The sequence below is a fragment of the Macrotis lagotis genome, chromosome 4 (genome assembly GCF_037893015.1).
Source record: "Macrotis lagotis isolate mMagLag1 chromosome 4, bilby.v1.9.chrom.fasta, whole genome shotgun sequence".
NCBI classification, from domain to species: Eukaryota; Metazoa; Chordata; class Mammalia; order Peramelemorphia; family Peramelidae; genus Macrotis; species Macrotis lagotis.
The window spans coordinates 256,484,586-256,503,609 of NC_133661.1; the positions used below are offsets into that span (position 1 = coordinate 256,484,586).

Below are 19,024 nucleotides of genomic sequence, written 5' to 3' on the forward strand. Positions count from 1 at the left end.
CTCAATTTCTTCAACTGTGAAATAGGATAATAAGAGTAGCTACCTCTTGAGATTATTGTGCTAATCAAATAACATAACTTAGCATAGTGCCTAGCTCATAGTAGGTACTCTGTAAATGCTCAAACTCATGGGCCACTTTCTACTTGAAGCCTTTTCCTGTCACTTCTATAGCTTTCTAACACCATTATTGCTGTTGTTCCATTGTTTCAGTCACATCCAATTTTTCATGACCCCATTTGGAGCTTTCTTAGAAGATATTGGACTGGCTTACCACTTCTTTATCCAGCTCATTTGACAAATAAAGAAACTAAGGTAAACAAAGTTAAGTGACTTGCCCAGGGTCACATAGCTAGTAAGTTCAAATCTGAGATCAGATTTGAACTCAGGAAGAGAAGACTTCCCGACTTCAGACCCAACACTCTATCACTATGCCACCTAGCTGCCCCACCATAGCTACTTTACATTAATTTTTGTATATTTTATTTTCATATACTTATATGTGTATATGTTGATTCCTTGATCCAAGTTCTTGAGAGGAGGAACAGTCTCATTTTTGCCTTTATCCTTAGCACCAAGCACAGTGTCTGTCCCATAATAAGTACTTTATAAGTAATTATTGTAGGGGTGGCTAGGTGGTGCAATGGATAAAGCACCGGCCCTGGAGTCAGGAGTACCTGGGTTCAAAATCCGGTCTCAGACACTTAATAATTACCTAGCTGTGTGGCCTTGGGCAAGCCACTTAACCCCATTTGCCTTGCAAAAACCTAAAAATATTATTATTGATTGATTGATAGTTCCACTATATGACCAACCCTAGTCAAACCACATCTTGAATTTTGTATCTAGTTTTAGATGCCACATTTTCAGAAGAATATTAATGAGCTGAAATATTTCCAGAGAAAGGTGACATTGATGGTTGAAGAACTGTAGGTCATGCTATATAACAATCAGATGAAGAAACAAGGTATCCATGACCTGGAAAAGATAAAACATGGGGGACCAGACTGGAAAGCTATGTACCAATAGCTGAAAGGTTTTCATCAAAAAGGCCTCTTCTATAGGGCCCCAGAAAGGTGAATTTATCAATGTAAGGAAAGAAATTCTGATAACATTGGACTACATCAACACAATGGACAGGATCAGATTGTAGTAGATTCTCCTTCAATGGAAGTTATTGAATGAAGGGTGAAGCCAAGATGGTGAAGAAAAGACAGGGACTTGTCTGAGCTCTCTCAAATTTCCCTCCAAAAACTTTAATACCTCAAAACAAACTTCAGAGTGGCAGAACCCACAAAAGGACAAGCCCCAGATAACTTCAGCAGGAAAGGTGAGTTATACCAGAATGAAAATGAAGCACAGACTGCACCAGAAAGGCCATGCCAGAGAAATCCAACAGCAGACCTTGAGGGTAACTAAATCCATGGTGGCATTGACTTCTGGAATTCTCGTCCCACAGAGAGAGTAAGGAGGTCTGGCAACTCATTAGAAGAAGATTACAGGGGTCCCTTTACTGTCCCTGGGTATAAGATACTTTTGCATTACCCATACTCAAATCTGAGGCACAGTCCTGGGTAGCAATTCTAGGGTGAAAAGGAGCATTAGTGCACCAGAACTTGTGACCACAGAGGAGCGGGGACCATGGCCACAATTCTGGTCTCAAAGACCAGAGCACAGGCCAGGAGAGTAGTAAATGCATTACTTGATCATGCCACTTTGTAAGAACTAAAAGCTTAAAGACCCCTAGAACTAGCTCTGAAAACTGCTGACCAAAAATACTGAAGCTTGAGATAGTGCCCCCTCCACCTTGAAGAGCCCAACTTTAATATAAAAAGTCAAGAAATAGACTGGAAAAATAAAGATTTGATGGGGCAGCTAGATGGACTTAATAATTACCTAGCTGTGTGGCCTTGGGCAAGCCACTTAACCCCATTTGCCTTGCAAAATCCTAAAAAAAAAAAATAAATAAAGATTTGAAAAATGAGGCCCTTATCAGGGAAATATGCTGTAAAATTATTTTTCCACAATTATGAGAATTCTGTCCTATTTTCCCTATTTATCCTACTCTCTCTGTCCATCTTCAAAACTTCTGATTACCATTTCTCTCTCCCTTCTCTTATCCCTTACCCCTCCTATTTTGCTGTGGGATAGGATAGTTGTCTATACTCAACTGAGTGTATAAGTAATTCCCTCTTTAAACCAATTCTGATGAGAATAAGATTTAAGTACTTCCCTCACCTCTACTACCCTCATCTTTCCATCCACTGGAAAAGTTCTTTCAAGTCTCCTTTACATGAGATAATTCACCCAATTATACCTCTCCTGTTTGCCTTTTCTCAGTGTATTCCTTATTCTTACTCCTTAATTTTATTTTCTTAGATATCATTGATCATCAATTCACACCCATTCCCTCTGTTCATGTATATGTCTAATTGCCCTAATAATGAGAAAATTCTTAGTTGTATTATCTTTCCATGTAGGAATATAAAGTTTAACTTTATTGAATCTTTGATTTCTTTTCTTGTTTATCTTTTTATGCTTCTCTTGAGCCTTGTATTTGAAAGTCAAAATTTCTATTCAATTCTGATCTTTTCATCAGAAATGTTTAAAAGTCCTCTACATCTTTGAATACACATTTTCCCCCTGGGTAGATGATCTTTGATTGTAATTCTAGTTTCTTTGCCCTCCAAAATATCATATTCCAAGCCCTCTCTCATTAATACAGAAGCTGTTAAATCTTGTGTTATCCTGATTGTGACTGTTATTTGAATTCTTTCTTTCTGGCTACTTTCAATATTTTCTTCTTTACCCAAGGAGCTCTGGAATTGGGCTGTAATTTTCCTGTAATTTTTCATTTTGGGATCTCTTTCGGTTGATCAGAGCATTCTTTCAATATCTATTTTTACCCTCCAGTTCTAAGATATCAGAGCAGATTTCTTGAAATTTCTTGAAAAATTATGTCTAGGCTCTTTTTTTTATCAAGGCTTTCAGATAATCCAATGATTCTTGAGTTATCTCTCTTCAATCTGTTTTCCATATCACTTGTTTTTCCAGTGAGATATTTCATATTTTCTTCTTTCTCATTCTTTTGATTTTTTTATTGCTTCTTGGAGTCATTATCTTCCACCTGTCCAATTCTAATTTTTAAAGAATTACTAAGCTTTTATAACTCCTTTTCCATTTGGCCAATTCTACAGTTTATTCTGAAATACTTTTTGTGTTTTTTTATAAATTTTCCAATTACATGCCAAAATAGTTCTCAATATTCATTTTTTTGGTAAGACTTTGAGTTTCACATTTTCCTCCCTCCTTCATTCCCCCTCCTGCCTACCTTCAATAGCATATTTCATCACAAGTCCTCTAAAATTGGCTTTGATCATTGTACTGCTGATGAGAGCTAAGTCTATCATCACACAATGTTGCTGCTAATGTAAACAGTGTTCTCCTGGTTCTGTTCATTTAACTCGGCATCAGTTGATGTAAATCTTTTCAGATTTTACTGCTTACAGGATAATAATTGTATTTCATCACATCCATATACCACAGTTTGTTCAGTCATTGCCCAGTTGATGGGTGTGGTTCCAAATTGCTCTCCAGAATAGTTAGATCAGTTCATAATTCCACCAACAGTGTTCCAGTTTTCCCATATTCCCCCCAACACTGATCCTTTTCCTTTTTTGTCATATTGGGTAATCTGATAGATGTGAGGTGGTATCTCAGAGTTGTTTTAATTTACAATTCTCTAATCAATTGATGGGTATCCTCTTACTTTCCAATTCTTTGCCACTACAAAAAGAATTGCTATGAATATTTTTATACAAATGGGTCATTTTCCCTTTTTATGATCTCTTTGGAATACAGAACTAATAGTGATATTACCAGGTCAAAGGAAATTCTGTCAGAAAAATCTGAAAAGACATGTACTGACACAAAATGAAGTGGGAAGAACCAGGAGAACATTGTACAGCATAATAATAATAAATAATGATGTTTGTCCTTTCTTAAAGACCATGACATCAGGGGTAATACCATAACAAGCACAAGAACTGGATTTGAGGGGAGGCTGTGCTAAATTACCAGCCTCTCTTTCTCCTCCAGAATCATCTGGATCCAGCGGCCAGATATGAATCAGGATGACTTGTAATGGCTCTGGATGTGAGACAATCAGGGTTAAGTGACTTGTCCAGGGTCACACAGCTAATTAGTGTCAGTTGTCTAAGGCTAGCTTCAAATTCTGGTCATCCTGATTCCAAGCCACCTAGCTGCCCTTGTACATCAGCTGTGACTGATTTAGCTATTCTCAGGGGTACAATGATCCAAGCCAGTTTCAAAGGATTTATGATGAAACATGTCTCCCCTCCAGTTCTTTTTCTACAGATTAAAGCATAATGTTTTTTAACTTTCTGAATTGTTTGGTTCTTTTTTTTTAGTCTGTGTTTTCTTTCACAACCTAATGCATATGTATTGTCTATATCAAATTGCTTACCTTCTCAATGAAGAGAGAGGAGGGAAAGTGGAAGGAATTTTGAACTCAAAATTTTAAAAAACAAATACTAAAAATAGTTTTTACATGTAATTAAGGTGAAATAAATATTAAATTAAAATATTTAAGAAAAAGGAAACAGAGACTAGATGACTATTTGTTAGTGATGTTGTAGAAAGACAGACTCATTGTTCAGTCTTTTCATTCCTGTCCCACTCCTCGTAACCCCATTTAGGGTTTTCCTGGCAAAGATACTAGAGTTCTTTGCCATTTCCTTCTCCAGTTCATTTTGTAGATGTGGAAACTGGGACACACAAGGTTAAGTGACTTGCCCAGAGTCACATAGCTAGTGTCTGAGGCCAGATTTTAACTAAGGAAGATGAATCTTCCTGATTCTATGTCTGATACTGTAACCTCTGTGCCAGGCATAGCTGCCCCTCTTTAGAGTCCAGCTGGACTAAATTACTCTCAAGAATCTCTCTGATTTATGATTCTGTGGTGATATGATTTCCAGTGTCCTTTCAAGTTGTATTTGCCTATGACTGTGTCATTTCTTGAGCTTTTTTTGGTTTTAATTTAGGCCCATTTACTATTACTGGTCAAGCATAGACATAGAAAACTAGTTGCTATTTTCCTCAAAAACTTGACTAAAATGATTTCTCTTCTCCAGGTTATGTAATTCTAATTCCTTCACACCTTCTTCATTAAATGTGTTTTCTAGGCACCTTAACAGGCAAAGCAATGTGTCCAAACTAGCAAAGTGAAATTTAATAGGAACAGATATAAAGTCCTATATTTAATTTAGAAAGCTATAGAGTATAGAATTGGGGTGAAGAGGCAATGTAGAGAAAGAGTTTAATATGAAAAAGAAGTAAGGTTTGGGTTATCCATAAAATTGCCCATGTTGAGCAAATGTTTTGTTCTGATTCTATGGATAGATCTGATTTGTGTTAGCAAAACTCACTATCAGTTCTGTTCGAGCAAAGAGGCCAGCTACCTGGTGTGTGAATGCTTCCTCTGGCTATCAGGGGGATTGGATAGCAAATTGAGAAGAGCATGAAAAGGAACATAGTAGTGCGTGATGCATGAAATTCCACTGCAAATGATGGTGAGTAACAAAGACTACGTTTCCAATTCATTTTTGTTTTATTTTTCATTTATTTTACGAATGTTTGAATTATGGTTGGGTTAACTCCCATTTCTAGAGAAAACAATAAAAAGCCTGGCTCAGCCATGGCATTTCTCCTCATTGTGGCATTTAAAATTTTCTTTAATCACAAACTCATGACTTCCATGACTTCTATCAGTCAATCTGACAGAATCCCAGAAAGTGCCACCTGGATACCATGCCAGTCTATTTCTCTTGTCAAGAGTCAGAAAAGTGGATCCAATGTTTCTTAATTAGAGTTTTTTTTTTCCTGTGTTTTACTAGATGAACCAACATTAGAAAGAAATTGTGTATTCACATCAGTGAAAAATTGTGGATAAGAGAAATGAATGACGGAGGCAAGAAATTGACTTACGACATACATACAAAGACACACACACACACACACACACACACACACACACACACACCCCTCTTAAACTAAAACCATAAGAATTCCAAAACTAACCCTCCTAACTAAGGAATGAAGTCCTTAGGAGAGGTGAATGGATTTTTCATGGTACCTAAGTTTCACCCAAGAGATAATATTGTCAGTGGTTTAAACTCACTTAAAAGACATTTAGAGACCAAATATCTCATGTCAAATGGTAATTGACTTGAATACTAACTCTCCATATCTCCCAAGCACCATTGTTTTCATTTTCAACAGAGGCATGATGTAATGTCAAAGGCTTCCAGAGCCTTCCATTTGCTTTACTTTGAAAAAGGAGAAGGAATGTTGACCTCAGCAGTTCCTAGAGAAACAGGTACTTGTTCTGAAAGTAATCCTTGCTAGTGTCTACCTAAACATACACACTCAAACACTGCATGTATAAACAGATACTCTTCTAAACTCCCCATGCTGCACATGCTTACAACCATTCATGTTCACATAATGCTTTATTTTGCTCCTGATCCATGCATGGGCATTACATTTCCCTTTACATACATACATACACACACACATACATACACATACCACAAGATGGTTTCAACTTCAGGATAAGACTAAATCCTTCCTACTCTACATTCTAAACCTATGGTGAATGGAGGGGTCATTTCAGATTGAGAGGTAAGTGAGCTGGATTCTTGTCCTGTCATTGTTAATTAGCCACGTGACTAAAAACAGGTCATTTCATCTCACAAGGGCTGCTATCATCTGTAAAATTTTAAGATTGAACTATTTGCTAAGGTCTCTTCAGTCATGACATTCTATGAGCACATAATATTTTATCACCTAATATAAACACACACTCCACTGAAAAGTGTGGAGTTAATCTCTTGCAAAGAGACCTCTGGAGAAATCTGAGAAGGTGCCTCAAAGGGCTATGATAAGTTACTGGAAGCACATCTTTCCTGCCTTCCTATCATTGAATCAGATCTTCTGGGCTCACACTTAGAGCTCTTAGGAATATTTCTTTAGACCAGGGAAAGGAGAACTGAAGAGACAACTCTTGTCTGTTCTTCATTTTTCCTATTGGGTCAGTTATCGAAGTCAGCTAATAGGAGAAAAGGTGCTACCTTTAATTGCTTTACAATCTATATCATGGACTCAAGGAGAGACACCCCAGAAATTTTTGTCTCATTTTTAAAGGTTTCTCTACCAAATTCATTCATTTGCTTAAACCCTACTCCTTCACCATCCTAATTCTACTCCTCCACTCCCAAAACAAACCTCTCTCTGTCTTTGTTAGTGAAGTTCTGTGATTTTTTTTAAATATAAAACATCACCTAAAACATACATACACATTCATACATCCTCCAGTGAAAAATCTGGAGAGTGTCACCCTGTTGTTCAAATGCCTTAGAAAATCCTTGATTCCCCCAATTGGGAGAATGCTTGGAGGGGAGGAGCTGCTGCTGGTCTGATGGAAACATTGCCCCAAATAGCTTTTCTCTCCTCACCTGTAAGGACAGTAAAGTTATGTCAAAGAGGGGGTAAGGTGGATCATCCAGGAACCCTATAGAATAAGAACAATTTTTTCTGAGATGGGGAGCTCAAAGATAACTCAATCCCCCAATTCTCCATCCCACAGAGTTTAACAGTTTGGGAGCCCTTCCCCATCCATACACATGTAACATTGGTGCTGCTCTGTTGTCAAGGTTTCAGTGGCCTGAAGGAACAGTGAGGTGGTTCAGTTTTCTTGTCAGTAAGAGCGCTAGAGGATAGGAGCACCCCAGCCTCCTTGGAGGAGAATAGGAAAAGGAAAAGGAGGATGAGGATGAGGAGGGATAGAAGAAGTCAAAGGTACTAGAAGAGTGAGGCAAGTGGCTAAACAAAAGAATATGCAAGATGGATGAGGACACCAGGGCCCGGCTCAGACACGAGTGTGTTTGCAGGTCCTCGATGTACCGGAGGTGGAGGGGACCTCCTCGTCTGCGGTGCTGCCAGACTCTTCTTTGCGTAGACCAAGGCCTATATGGGTCTGCAGGGCCGCTGGGGTTAGCCATTCCTTGGGGAGACAGCTCTGTAGAAAAGGGATGCATGAGCTGAAGTAGGCCAAACGGTTCACCCATCGAGGTATCTCCCGACCACACAGGATCTAGAAAGAACAAACAGAGAAAAGGACAAGGTTGATACAAATTTTACATAGTGAATATCATCAAGGATTTCCAGAGACAAACCATCACCACCCCCAGTTCAAATCCCTGTTCCTTTTGCCTCTTTTATAAATGAAGATATGGAAGACTTGCACATTATATGTGGAAAAGTCAGAATTCAAACTCAGGTTTTCTAACTCTAAATCCAACACACTTATTATTGTCCCCTATTTCCACCAAGGGAGACACCAGGCATGACTTTTAGTCATTGAGAATTCCCCCCAGAAAAACCCAATGAAGTTCCTGGGAAGTACTCTAAGGAAAGGGAGACTGGGGTCTTAATTGGGTTAAAAGGTTTTTCCATTCCCTCCCCACCTTCCTTTATTGTAGTGGCACTCACATCTAGACAAAGAACAGGAGCCCCTTTAGGCTTGGCTTTGCCTAGATGACTGCCAGGGTAGGACAAATGACTTGAATCAAAATGCTAGATGCCCTATTCAGTCTTCTGCTTCCCAGCATCAGGACTAGCTATCTTCAGGATCTTAGTGGAACTACTTGGAAGGACAAACTGTCCAGATAGAAATTTCTGCTATCTCAATGCCAAAACCTCTGCATGGTTACACTCATCTACTATTCCACTGAATTTTTGGTAGGATCTTCTTCACTAGACAGCTGCTTCTGCAGAGAGGGACAGGCTTGAAAGTGAGTTTGTTTACCATTATCAAAGGATCAAAGGAAATAATAGGAACTATAAATCCCAATTTCAGATTAGAAAAAGAAGGTCCCTGGAGCCATCTGTTTGCCCACATAAACTTATTCAGATGCTGAGAGGAAGAAATAAACATGGTGGATTTTAATCAATTTTTTTTTATCAGATCATTGCTTCTTAGTAAACACTATTGTAGAGTAAAAATTAGATATTTTGTTGAGAATTAAAATTACTCTTATGAAAATATTTCTATATATCTTATACTTCAAAGAAATTCAGTTTTCTTAGCTACAAAATGAGAATATCTGTACCACATCATTAAGCAGTTGTGAGAAAAGTTATCTTGTAAACTTTGAAGCACTATATGGATATAAGTTGGGGTTTTTTAATACACAAACCTTTTTTCCCTCATATTTTTATGAATTTGTTTTTATATATTTTTCCATTATATCCCTCCCTCATCCCTTGCAACAAAGATTTTAAAAAGAAAGAGTATGGAGGGAAGTAGTTCAGCAAAGCCAATTAACATAACAACATTCTGACATTGATGCCATAATTCTCTAGATCTGTGAAGAAGAAAAGGAGGTTTATTATATAATTTTTCTCTAGGGTCAAACACAGTAACTACAATTTTATCACATTTGTTTTCTTGTTGTTGTTTTATTCTTCATTTATATTGTTACAGTAACTTAATATTGTTTTTCTTGCTCTGCTTATTTGATCATCAGTTCATATTTTCTCATTCTTCATTTATCATATAGAAAATTTTGTTTAGTCATTTTCCTATTGATGGGCATTAACTTTGTTTTCAAAATTTGCAATGAATATTTTGATTTGTATGAGACCTTTCTTTCATTGACATCTCTGGGATATATGGATAGCAGTGGAATCTCTGAGTTAAAGGATATGAACATTTAAGTCTATTTAATATACATGTAAGGAACTATGCTTGGCAAGATGAAAGTTGTAAAGAAAGCTCATTCAACAAATTAAACATCTACTATATGTAAGAAACTGTGCTTTGTGCTAAACTATCTAATAGTCTCTGCTAGGAAGAAGCTAATAGACACAAAGTTCCTTTGAAAAGTTAAAAGAGCTATAAAAGTTCAAACTTTTATTCCTTCACTAAATCTTCCTCCAGTGCCCCATCATGGCATCGAGGTGACTCCAAGTTCAAGAAGATTTATTCCTGAAGAGTAAATGCTCTGGTGAATCATACCAAGGAAAAACTTTGAATATGATGAGACCAGTGATCATAGAATCACAGATTTAGCATTCAAGGAGACTAGAGGTCATCTAGTTCAAAGCACCCCATTTTATATATGAAAAACTAAGGTCTGTGATATTTGTTACCTGAAAACTAACCTAGCTAAATTGGGAGAGGTTAATCACCACAAAGTGAGCCACCAGGTAAGGGAGTTATTTAGGGGTCATTAGAAACTCCTTTCTTAATTTACATAGAGGAGATTATGATTGAGGGAGCATCCACATTGATGAGAAATCACAGAATCTTGCAGTATTGAAGTATACCATCATTACTGCATTAATAATGATAAAAAAATATATAGGCCAGTCTGGCAAATCACATGAGAGAACCAGTGTATAAAAAAGCACAGGATTTTTGGATTTGGTTATACTCTCATTATGCTAATATATGAGAAGGCATAAAAAAAATAGTGATTCTGAAGAAGCAGCCTCAGAACTGCCCATTATACTGAAAAACAAGAGTATACTGGGACCCAGGAGACCTGAGTTTTTGTCTTGGCTTCTCACTAATTAGTTGTGTGACCTTTGATATGTTACTTTACCTCTCTAGGTCCCAGTCTCTTCATCTGTGAAATGAGAGCTGATCTATGACATTTCTCAGAGTCCCTGACTAACCTTTCTAGGTTTCTGTGAGAATCCAGTGCTTCAAAGAGGACTGGAAGCTTAATGGAGTTTGAAAATGAGGGAAGCGGAGAAAGAGAGAAAGGGAGGAAATCAGCTGCCAGGCAAACAATAGCCTGGAATTTCAGGTTTGAAGAATTTACACAGATTAGGAAGAAGCAGGGGCAGCAGCTGTTTAGGATTTTGTCCAGTTTTCTGGCTTTCAGCCTAGAAATGTTACTGACTTTTCCCCTGATTCACTTCTGTGAGTGTCTCAAGAGGACCATTCACTGAGTAGGGAACAAACTGAAAACAGTATTTAGGAAACTGAGCAACAGCTGATCTATCCCATCTCAGGCTAGGACAGAGGTACTAAGAGGGAAGGGAAAGTTTACCTCCTCAAGTTAGGTCACACTGCCTCAGGATCAGCCTTTCAACTGTTGTTTAATCATTTTTCAGTTGTGTCTGATTCTTTGTGACCCATTTAGGGCTTTCTTGGTGATTTGTCATTTTCTTCTCTAGCTCATTTTATAGATGAGGATGTTGAGGCAAACATGGTTAAGTGAGTTTCTCAGAATTATACAACTAGTAAGTGCAGAGTCAACCTTACTGAACAGGAATCTAAGACTTCAGGAGCCTATAGAATGGTATTCTTCCAAAAATGTATCTCAACCCCCAACTTACTGATAGTCTACAATTTTTTTTTTAGGTTTTTGCAAGGCAAATGGGGTTAAGTGGCTTGGTCAAGGCCACACCTAGGTAATTATTAAGTGTCTGAGGCCAGATTTGAACTCAGGTACTCCTGTATCCAGGGCCTGTGCTCTATCCACTGTGCCACCTAGCCTCCCCTGATGGGGTTCATTTTTAAAGCTTCAGGCTTCACTTGATTCTTACCAGGTAGCCACACAAGTCCTATCCAGAAAATCAGTGCAGGATCATTGAGGAAAAGTCATTCAAGGGAGAAATATTTTCCTGTTTTGATAGGGTTATGACACCAATAATTCAAGGATACAGTTAGCAAGAGATTTGATCGTGTCTCTTTTGAAGGAGAAAGAAAACTCCACAAGAAAGAGAAAGAAATTGGTAAGAGGGGTAATTAAGACAAGTTGGTAAGAAAAATCAAGCAACTAGTGAGACAAGGAGATAGGAGGTTAGTGCTTGTTAAGATATTAACCAAGTAAGAAAAGAGAATGACAGTCCTCACAGGTTGCTTTCCCTTCAATTCTCCTGGAGAGCAACTAACAATAAAGACAAGGTTTGTGGAATCTCACTTCTATCAAGTATGGAAAGCAAAGAGAAAATTGCACTGACCTTCCTAGAATATGCAAAGCCCAAGCGACTAAAATTTATGTTCAGAGGATATGGATTATAAAGGATTATAAAGGAAATCAAAGGACAAACCAATATCTTTCCAAGGAATGTCTCTCTTTTCAGTAGGTTATCAAGGAGAATAATGTTTTCCTTTCAAAAAAAAAAGCATTTGAGTTTTAAGTAATATTATTACTTTGCACTTTACAAACTATAAATGCTATATAATAGACTCTGAAGCCAAAAATAGCTGAATTGAAGTTTTCCTCTGACATGTAATTGCATTGTGACAGAAGTCAAATATTTACCCTCTCAGTGCTCCTCATTAAGCAAGTCATTAAAGTTGTGGGGTGTCTAGGTGGCGTAGTGGATAGAGCACTGGCCCTGGAGTCAGGAGTACCTGAGTTCAAATCTGACCTCAGACACTTAATAATTACCTAGTTGTGTGGCCTTGGGTAAACCACTTAACACCATTGCCTTCCAAAAAAACAATAAAAAAACCACACACTATAGGTTGCAGAGCAGGTGCAGGTCTATATTGGTAGAGAATATTTCCTCACCATTCTATTATAACAATGAAATCACAAATACTACCTTAAATTATTAAAAGCTGCCATACTGCTATGATTAGTATTAAGTTATTATTACTATTATTAACTCATGACAAGGAGCTGATGGAACACACACACTACTCAGAGTTCTTTCTAGTTTTGGAAAAGAAGAAACTAATGAGAGATCAACTCTTAGCTAGTGGAACAGAGGTTTTCACTCATGTTGGAAGGTTTGTGAGGAAGGAAAAGAAAAAGCTGGCAGTTATGGCATCACAGCAGTACAATGGTGGTAGTAATCAATATCTGCCACATCTTTCTTTGGACCATGAGAGATATTGAAATGTATGAGTGGGGGCTGCTAGGTGGCCCAGTGGATAGAGCACCGGCCCTGGAGTCAGGAGCACCTGAGTTCAAATCTGACCTCAGACACTTAATAATTACCTAGTTGTGTGGCCTTGGGTAAACCACTTAACCCCATTGCCTTGTAAAAAAATAAAATAAAAAAAAATCCAGCTGAAATGTATGAGTGACCCTGTGCTTTTTTTTTTAAATTATAGACACTCTAATAGTAGAAGGACTGAGAGAAAAAAAAAAAAGTCATTTGAGAAGAACTAACCCTGGCCTTATTTCCATTCAGTCATGTTTATTTGTTTATATTCTGTTTAAGAGGGGGCAGCTAGGTGGCGGAGTGGATAAAGCACCAGCCCTGGAGTCAGGAGTACCTGGGTTCAAATCCGGTCTCAGACACTTAATAATTACTTAGCTGTGTGGCCTTGGGCAAGCCACTTAACCCCATTTGCCTTGCAAAAAAACCCTAAAAAAATAAAATAAAATAAAATAAAATATTCTGTTTAAGAATTCATTTAAAACAACTCTGAGATATCACTTGACACATATCAGATTATCTAAAATGATAGTTGCCCTTCAACTAGGGAATGGAGAAACAAGTTATGGTATATATATAACTGTGATATAAGAAATGAGTTGGTTGATTTAGAAAAATTTGAAAAGACTTGGACCTATAAAGGTAGGTGCTATCCACCTCCAAAGAAAGAATTGACAAATAGATATAAACATAGTATCGTTTAACATATACATATATATGTGTATGTTTGTAGATATGTATGTATGTAGATATATATGTGTATATACATACATGTGTATATTCATATTTATGAATCAAGGCTACACAGGCTAAAAGTATACAGCAGTGAACAAAAGAAAACCTAGAAGGAAGCACTGAAAAGCTGGGTAGCTTTAAAAATAATGTATTTATTACATAGATTTTCTTGAAATGGAAATTTATCATTTTATATTGAATCCTCTCATTTTCTATTGTGTACATGGAACTGTTTTTTCTTTTCTCATTTTGTATTTAAGTTAAAATGAATTTAAAATTGTAAATTAAGAATCCATTTGCCAGATTTAACATTATTTCTCATAAACATCTGTGACTGAATATACCCTTATGCTATCTGATGTCCTTTCGTCTGCAGCATACAATTGTAGCCATAAAGGAGAAAGGGATCTTTCCTAGTTCAGATCTGGAAATACAACCTTCAGCCCATTATTAGAAAGTTTAACTCTGTAACTATATGCATAAATGTAACTCATTTCCTAATCAGTCATCTAAGTGCAAAATTACTCTGAATGCAAAATATATTTTATAAATCTGCCTAATAAACACAAATCAAGATTATACTATTAGAAATGTGAAAAAGAGGTCAAGGAAAGGATCTGGAGAGGAGAAACAACCTGACCTATGTCAAGAAGTTAGAAGATGGAAGAATGTGACATGGAAGAGAAAGAGAAGAAGGAATACTGAACATTAGTAGAGGTTGGACTGGAGTACATTATATGGAGCTTTTACTAAACTGTCCTGACTGCTTCTGGTCAGCCACATGGGCTGGCTCAGCATTTAAACACTCAGCATTTGGGGCATGATGAAGTAAGTGCTTCTTTTATTGGTCCCTTGGTTCCATGATTCTGGCAAGGAGAGCTGCATCAAAAGTTTTGGCCAACCAACCAGGGAGAGTGAAATACTAGGAGGCTCTTAAATACCACCTTCTCTTTCTTTCTCTCTTCCCATATGTTGAGTATGTCAGGGCTTTTCAAACTTCTCCCTGGAATAGGAAGGAAGAGAGGGACTGGCATCCTCCCCTATCATGCCAGCCTGCAAAGGTCTTGCCTAGAGAAACCTGAGCCCAGTCCTTGAGCCTCTGAAAAACTCCTTTTTTTTGGTTCCTTTCCTGAACATAGGTGATCTCAGGATATCAGAGTAAATTAGTAGGATGAATTGCATGACTGGAATAGGGCTCTGGAATAATTAAATTGTGTTCAAATAGAAAAGGAAAAGAAGAGGGGGAGTGAATAGGAATAGTAGAATTAAGGAAATATATGTTTGTGAAGATTCCAGTAATCAGAATGGGAAAATAGCATGGAGAGAGAATTTGGGGAAACAAAAGAAGTAAAAGCAGAAGCAAATACCTCTTTTCTGCAGTATATACTACAGATCATAAATACAGATCATAAATACAGAATGAGGAAATAGATGAATTTAGATAACATCACAGGCCTTAAACAGAGAGATGGAATAGTACAGATGTAAGATTTCCATTATCAATATCTTTGCTGGAGTTTTTTCTCTGCAAAAAGACAAGTGGATAAAACTTTCTTGGTTTGACTCAATATTTTCATCTTTCAAAAGGTGGAAGACCAACAAAGGGAATTATTATTCTTTTTCTCACCAAAAATGAGGAACTGGTAATAAGAGTAGAAGGGATGGAAATCTTGGGAGGTTTAACTACTTCTTCTTGGGTTTAGTGATAGAGGGAAAAAAAATGAAGAGCAAAGTGAGCAGAACCTAGAGAACATTTTGTATAGTAAAAGCAACTTGTTTTAACAATGACTTAGTCATTTTGACTATTATAAATATACAAATTAAAAATATAGAATATATGAAGAAAAACTCCATCTACATCCAGAGAAAGAATTGGTAAATAGAATTATGTATAGAGTAATTTTACACATACCTATATATATATACATATAGATGCATATATATATATATGTATATATATCTTTGTGTTTAACAATAGCTATCTGGAAGGAGTATTGGAGAGGGATGAAAAAAGGGAAAAAATTTTATGATAATTTTATTATATGTTTAAAAGAAGTTGTACATAATAGATTTGTACTTTTATGTACAATCATCTTTTTATTATACTATATTATAGAAATATATTTTATTCCATAAATTAAAAATAAAATAATTTTTTAAATGAAAAGTGACTTGCCATATGGAGGCTTCAGAGAAAGTCTAAGTATTATTCCTTAGCTAACAATACTACTCAGGAAGCCAGTTCAGGAAGAATGGAAAATTCTTGAGAATGATGTCTAATGTGAATCATGTGAATAAACACACAATATAAAATGATATCCAACAACTTAGATTTAAAGTCAAAGCAAGTACTGGTAATGGATGTGGGGAGGGGGAAGCATGGTACATGATTTACTCAATGCATGGGGAGAGAGAAATAGAAAGTGGGATTACTCCCTTTAAGGGAAGTGTCTCACACTTCCTAGTTGATTGGCCAAACAAAGCAATTGAAATTTGATAAAATTGATAAAAACAAAGCAATTGGAATTAAGTTAATTGAGATTAAGAATAATGTCAAGTCAAGAATACTAAAGTCCAGACAACTGGAGGTGGTGAGGAAAGCTATGGACAACAACAACAAAAAAATAGGTTTTAATTTTTTAGCTACATTAAGGAAAAAAGAAATAAGTTCAAAGAAAAGATATAGAGTTATTCCTCAAGGGTGAATGGACAGTAGCTGAGCTAAAGGAGGTAAGGGAAGCTAAGGACAACAAAAAGGATGGGTTTAAATTTTCGCTATATTGAAGAAAATAGTAAATTCACAAACTATTGTTCAAGGTGAATGGGACAATGACACTTGGTGACAGAGAAGATAGGGCTGTTCAATTCTTATTTTGTTTCCATTTTCTCTGTCAAGGAGAATTATATTCAGATTGAAAGGGACAAGGAAAAAATGACTTAAAGCAATGAGGTGGTATAATGGATAAACACTAGACCTGGAGTCAAGAAAAGCTGAATTCAAATTTGCCTCAAACATTTACTATTTGTATGATCCCGAGTAATTCATTTAACATTTCCTTGCCTCAGTTTCTTCATTTGTGACATAGAAAAAATAATGGCATCTACCATCTACCAGAATGAGATAATTGTTTTTCAAATCTTAAAGCACTGCATAAATGCTAGCTGTTATTAATAAGAAGTTGAAGTTCAAAATAAGTAAAGAGAAAATAAGAAAGCACTTGCATTCCAGTTACAAGACTCCAATATAAACAACATTCAGGTTATTGGAACAACTGGTAGCTGATCCTAGATTGGGGGGTAAGGTCAATACCATAGAAATGACTTACCTAAATTTTAAGTAAATCAATTGACAAAGTATTCAATTGGTCCTTGTGAAAAGAGGGCAGTTAGAAGAGTGTGTATACTTTTCAGTGGTTTAAGAAGTGATTGAATTGCCAAACCAAAAGACTTAATGTCATCTTCAAAGGAATTCTTTAGTTGAGCATTCCATGGATCTGTGTTGGCCTCTAGGATGCCTAACAATTTAATAATGTTAAAGGCATAGCTGTCAAGCTAATCAAATATGCAGGTGACAAAAAACCTGAAGAGATAGCCAGCAGTGGTTGACTAAGTCAGCTAACTTCACATTCTAGAATCCTGGGTTAACTCTAAATAAGATGAGATGTAATTTGGATTAAGATCAACTTTTATATTTGAACTCCAGAAACTATAATATGAAGAAGTGCCTATGTTCTTCATCTGAAAAAAGAGATATAGATAGATTCAGAAACAGATAACTCTATCCAGTTTGAGATGTGAGAGTTTGAGATGTGCAATAATGGTTGGCATTATAGAACTGAATCTCAGGAGAGAGACTTGGGCTATATATATAGATCTTTCTATATTGAAATTATCTGTATAGAAATGACATTGAACCCATGTGAATGGATAAAATAGTATAGAGAGAGAGAAAAGAGAAACATGTTTAATGGGAATAATTTGATCAATCAGATGACTTTACTCCATCAAAGGAGGCAAAGAAGGAGCAGTCAGACAGGTAAGGAGAAAAACTTGAGAAAGCAGTTTCATGAGAAGTTAAAGAGAAAAGAAAATCCAGGAGGAAAAGATAATCCACAGAAAAAGGTAATCAAATGCTGCAGAGTGATAACTAAAGATGAAGACTGAAGGTAAGGCCATCAAATCTAGCAATTAAAAGATCATTGTTAACTCTAGAAAGATCATTTTCAATTCAAGAGGTGAGTTGGAAGCCCATATTGCAAGAACTGAGAAGTGGAAGACAGGAGAGAAAGTGAAGGCACTGTGGTGCAATTGAAACTGTTGTCCATAACCTTAATTCTCAAAAGTTCTCTGAAAGCTGGGCAATGGTGGAAGAAAAGGGAAGTCAAGTATTATCCTTTCAAGTGTCATCTCCTTTGCCATGTCCTAAAAAGTTCCAGTAAACTAGGTAAAGTTCTTAATGGTCTTCTAAATTAGAAGGAAAGGCTACCAGTCTATTCAGCACAGTTCTTAGACATTTTCAAAATTAATAGTCTTTTGTGAGACCCCAGGCCTAGCATTACTGGTGAGTCTGAGGATTAAAAACACTCCAAATATAAAGTTTTCAAAATTTAAAAACTGCATTTTGCAAAGCTTATCATTGATTATAATCTCTCTAGTTCTTATAAGGGCCCATCCCAACCCAAATAATTGGAAAAAAATTTGAAAACTAGAAAAATACAAACAAATAAACATTTGTGAAAAAAAAGCAGAAAAAGAGAAGAAAAAACTTCTCTATCAGGGAAGATTCTAATCCCTAGTATGCTCCCAAAACATGTGGAGCTCTCCCCTTAGAGACTAGAAAATTAAAGTTGACAGTAAATATAATTCTCAGGTAAAATATCAAAACAGTCCTGAATGAAAAGGAAACCCCAAACTTTCCCAACTTCCCTGAAAAAAATAGGACATCCTAATGTATCCCTAGTATGCACTGAACAATCCAAGTAGAATTCTGAACTCATCTAATAGGACAAGCAGACAGAAACAGAATGAAACATTTCATATGAGCTCCAAACACAAGTGGCTCCCTAAAAGGGATTAAGTACTCAACTTCTGTTCCTGAATAAGGATTCTAAAAGGTAACAACAAAAATCAATTTTGGCTTGGGGTGGGGGGGGTCTAATTCACTCTCCATCTTCCACTTCACTAAGGGCCATTGTTCCATGACTTCCAATCTCATCATTCAATGCTAGACCAAAATCCTAAAGGGATTCTGACCTCTAAAGAGAATGATCAGTCTCTTTTTTTGTCACAAATTCCATCCCAA

At 36.6% G+C, this 19,024-nt stretch overlaps 1 protein-coding gene across 6 annotated transcripts in view; it reads right to left on the reverse strand.

Annotated features, from left to right (window-relative positions):
- Positions 1-5,618: 5,618 nt before the first annotated feature.
- The window catches only part of LOC141522410 (deubiquitinase DESI2-like), a 91,797-nt gene continuing 78,391 nt past the window's right edge, over positions 5,619-19,024 (reverse strand). For 5 of the 6 annotated variants that reach the window (XM_074235842.1, XM_074235841.1, XM_074235844.1 and 2 more), the window contains exons 5-6: positions 7,981-8,170; positions 5,619-7,532 (exon numbers count right to left, since the gene is read on the reverse strand). In XM_074235842.1, coding sequence (XP_074091943.1) covers positions 7,432-7,532; positions 7,981-8,170 — 291 coding nt within the window. In that variant the 3' untranslated portion in view covers positions 5,619-7,431. Of the gene's footprint in view, positions 8,171-19,024 lie in introns of all 6 variants that reach the window. The other variant, XM_074235846.1, reaches the window with a different exon arrangement.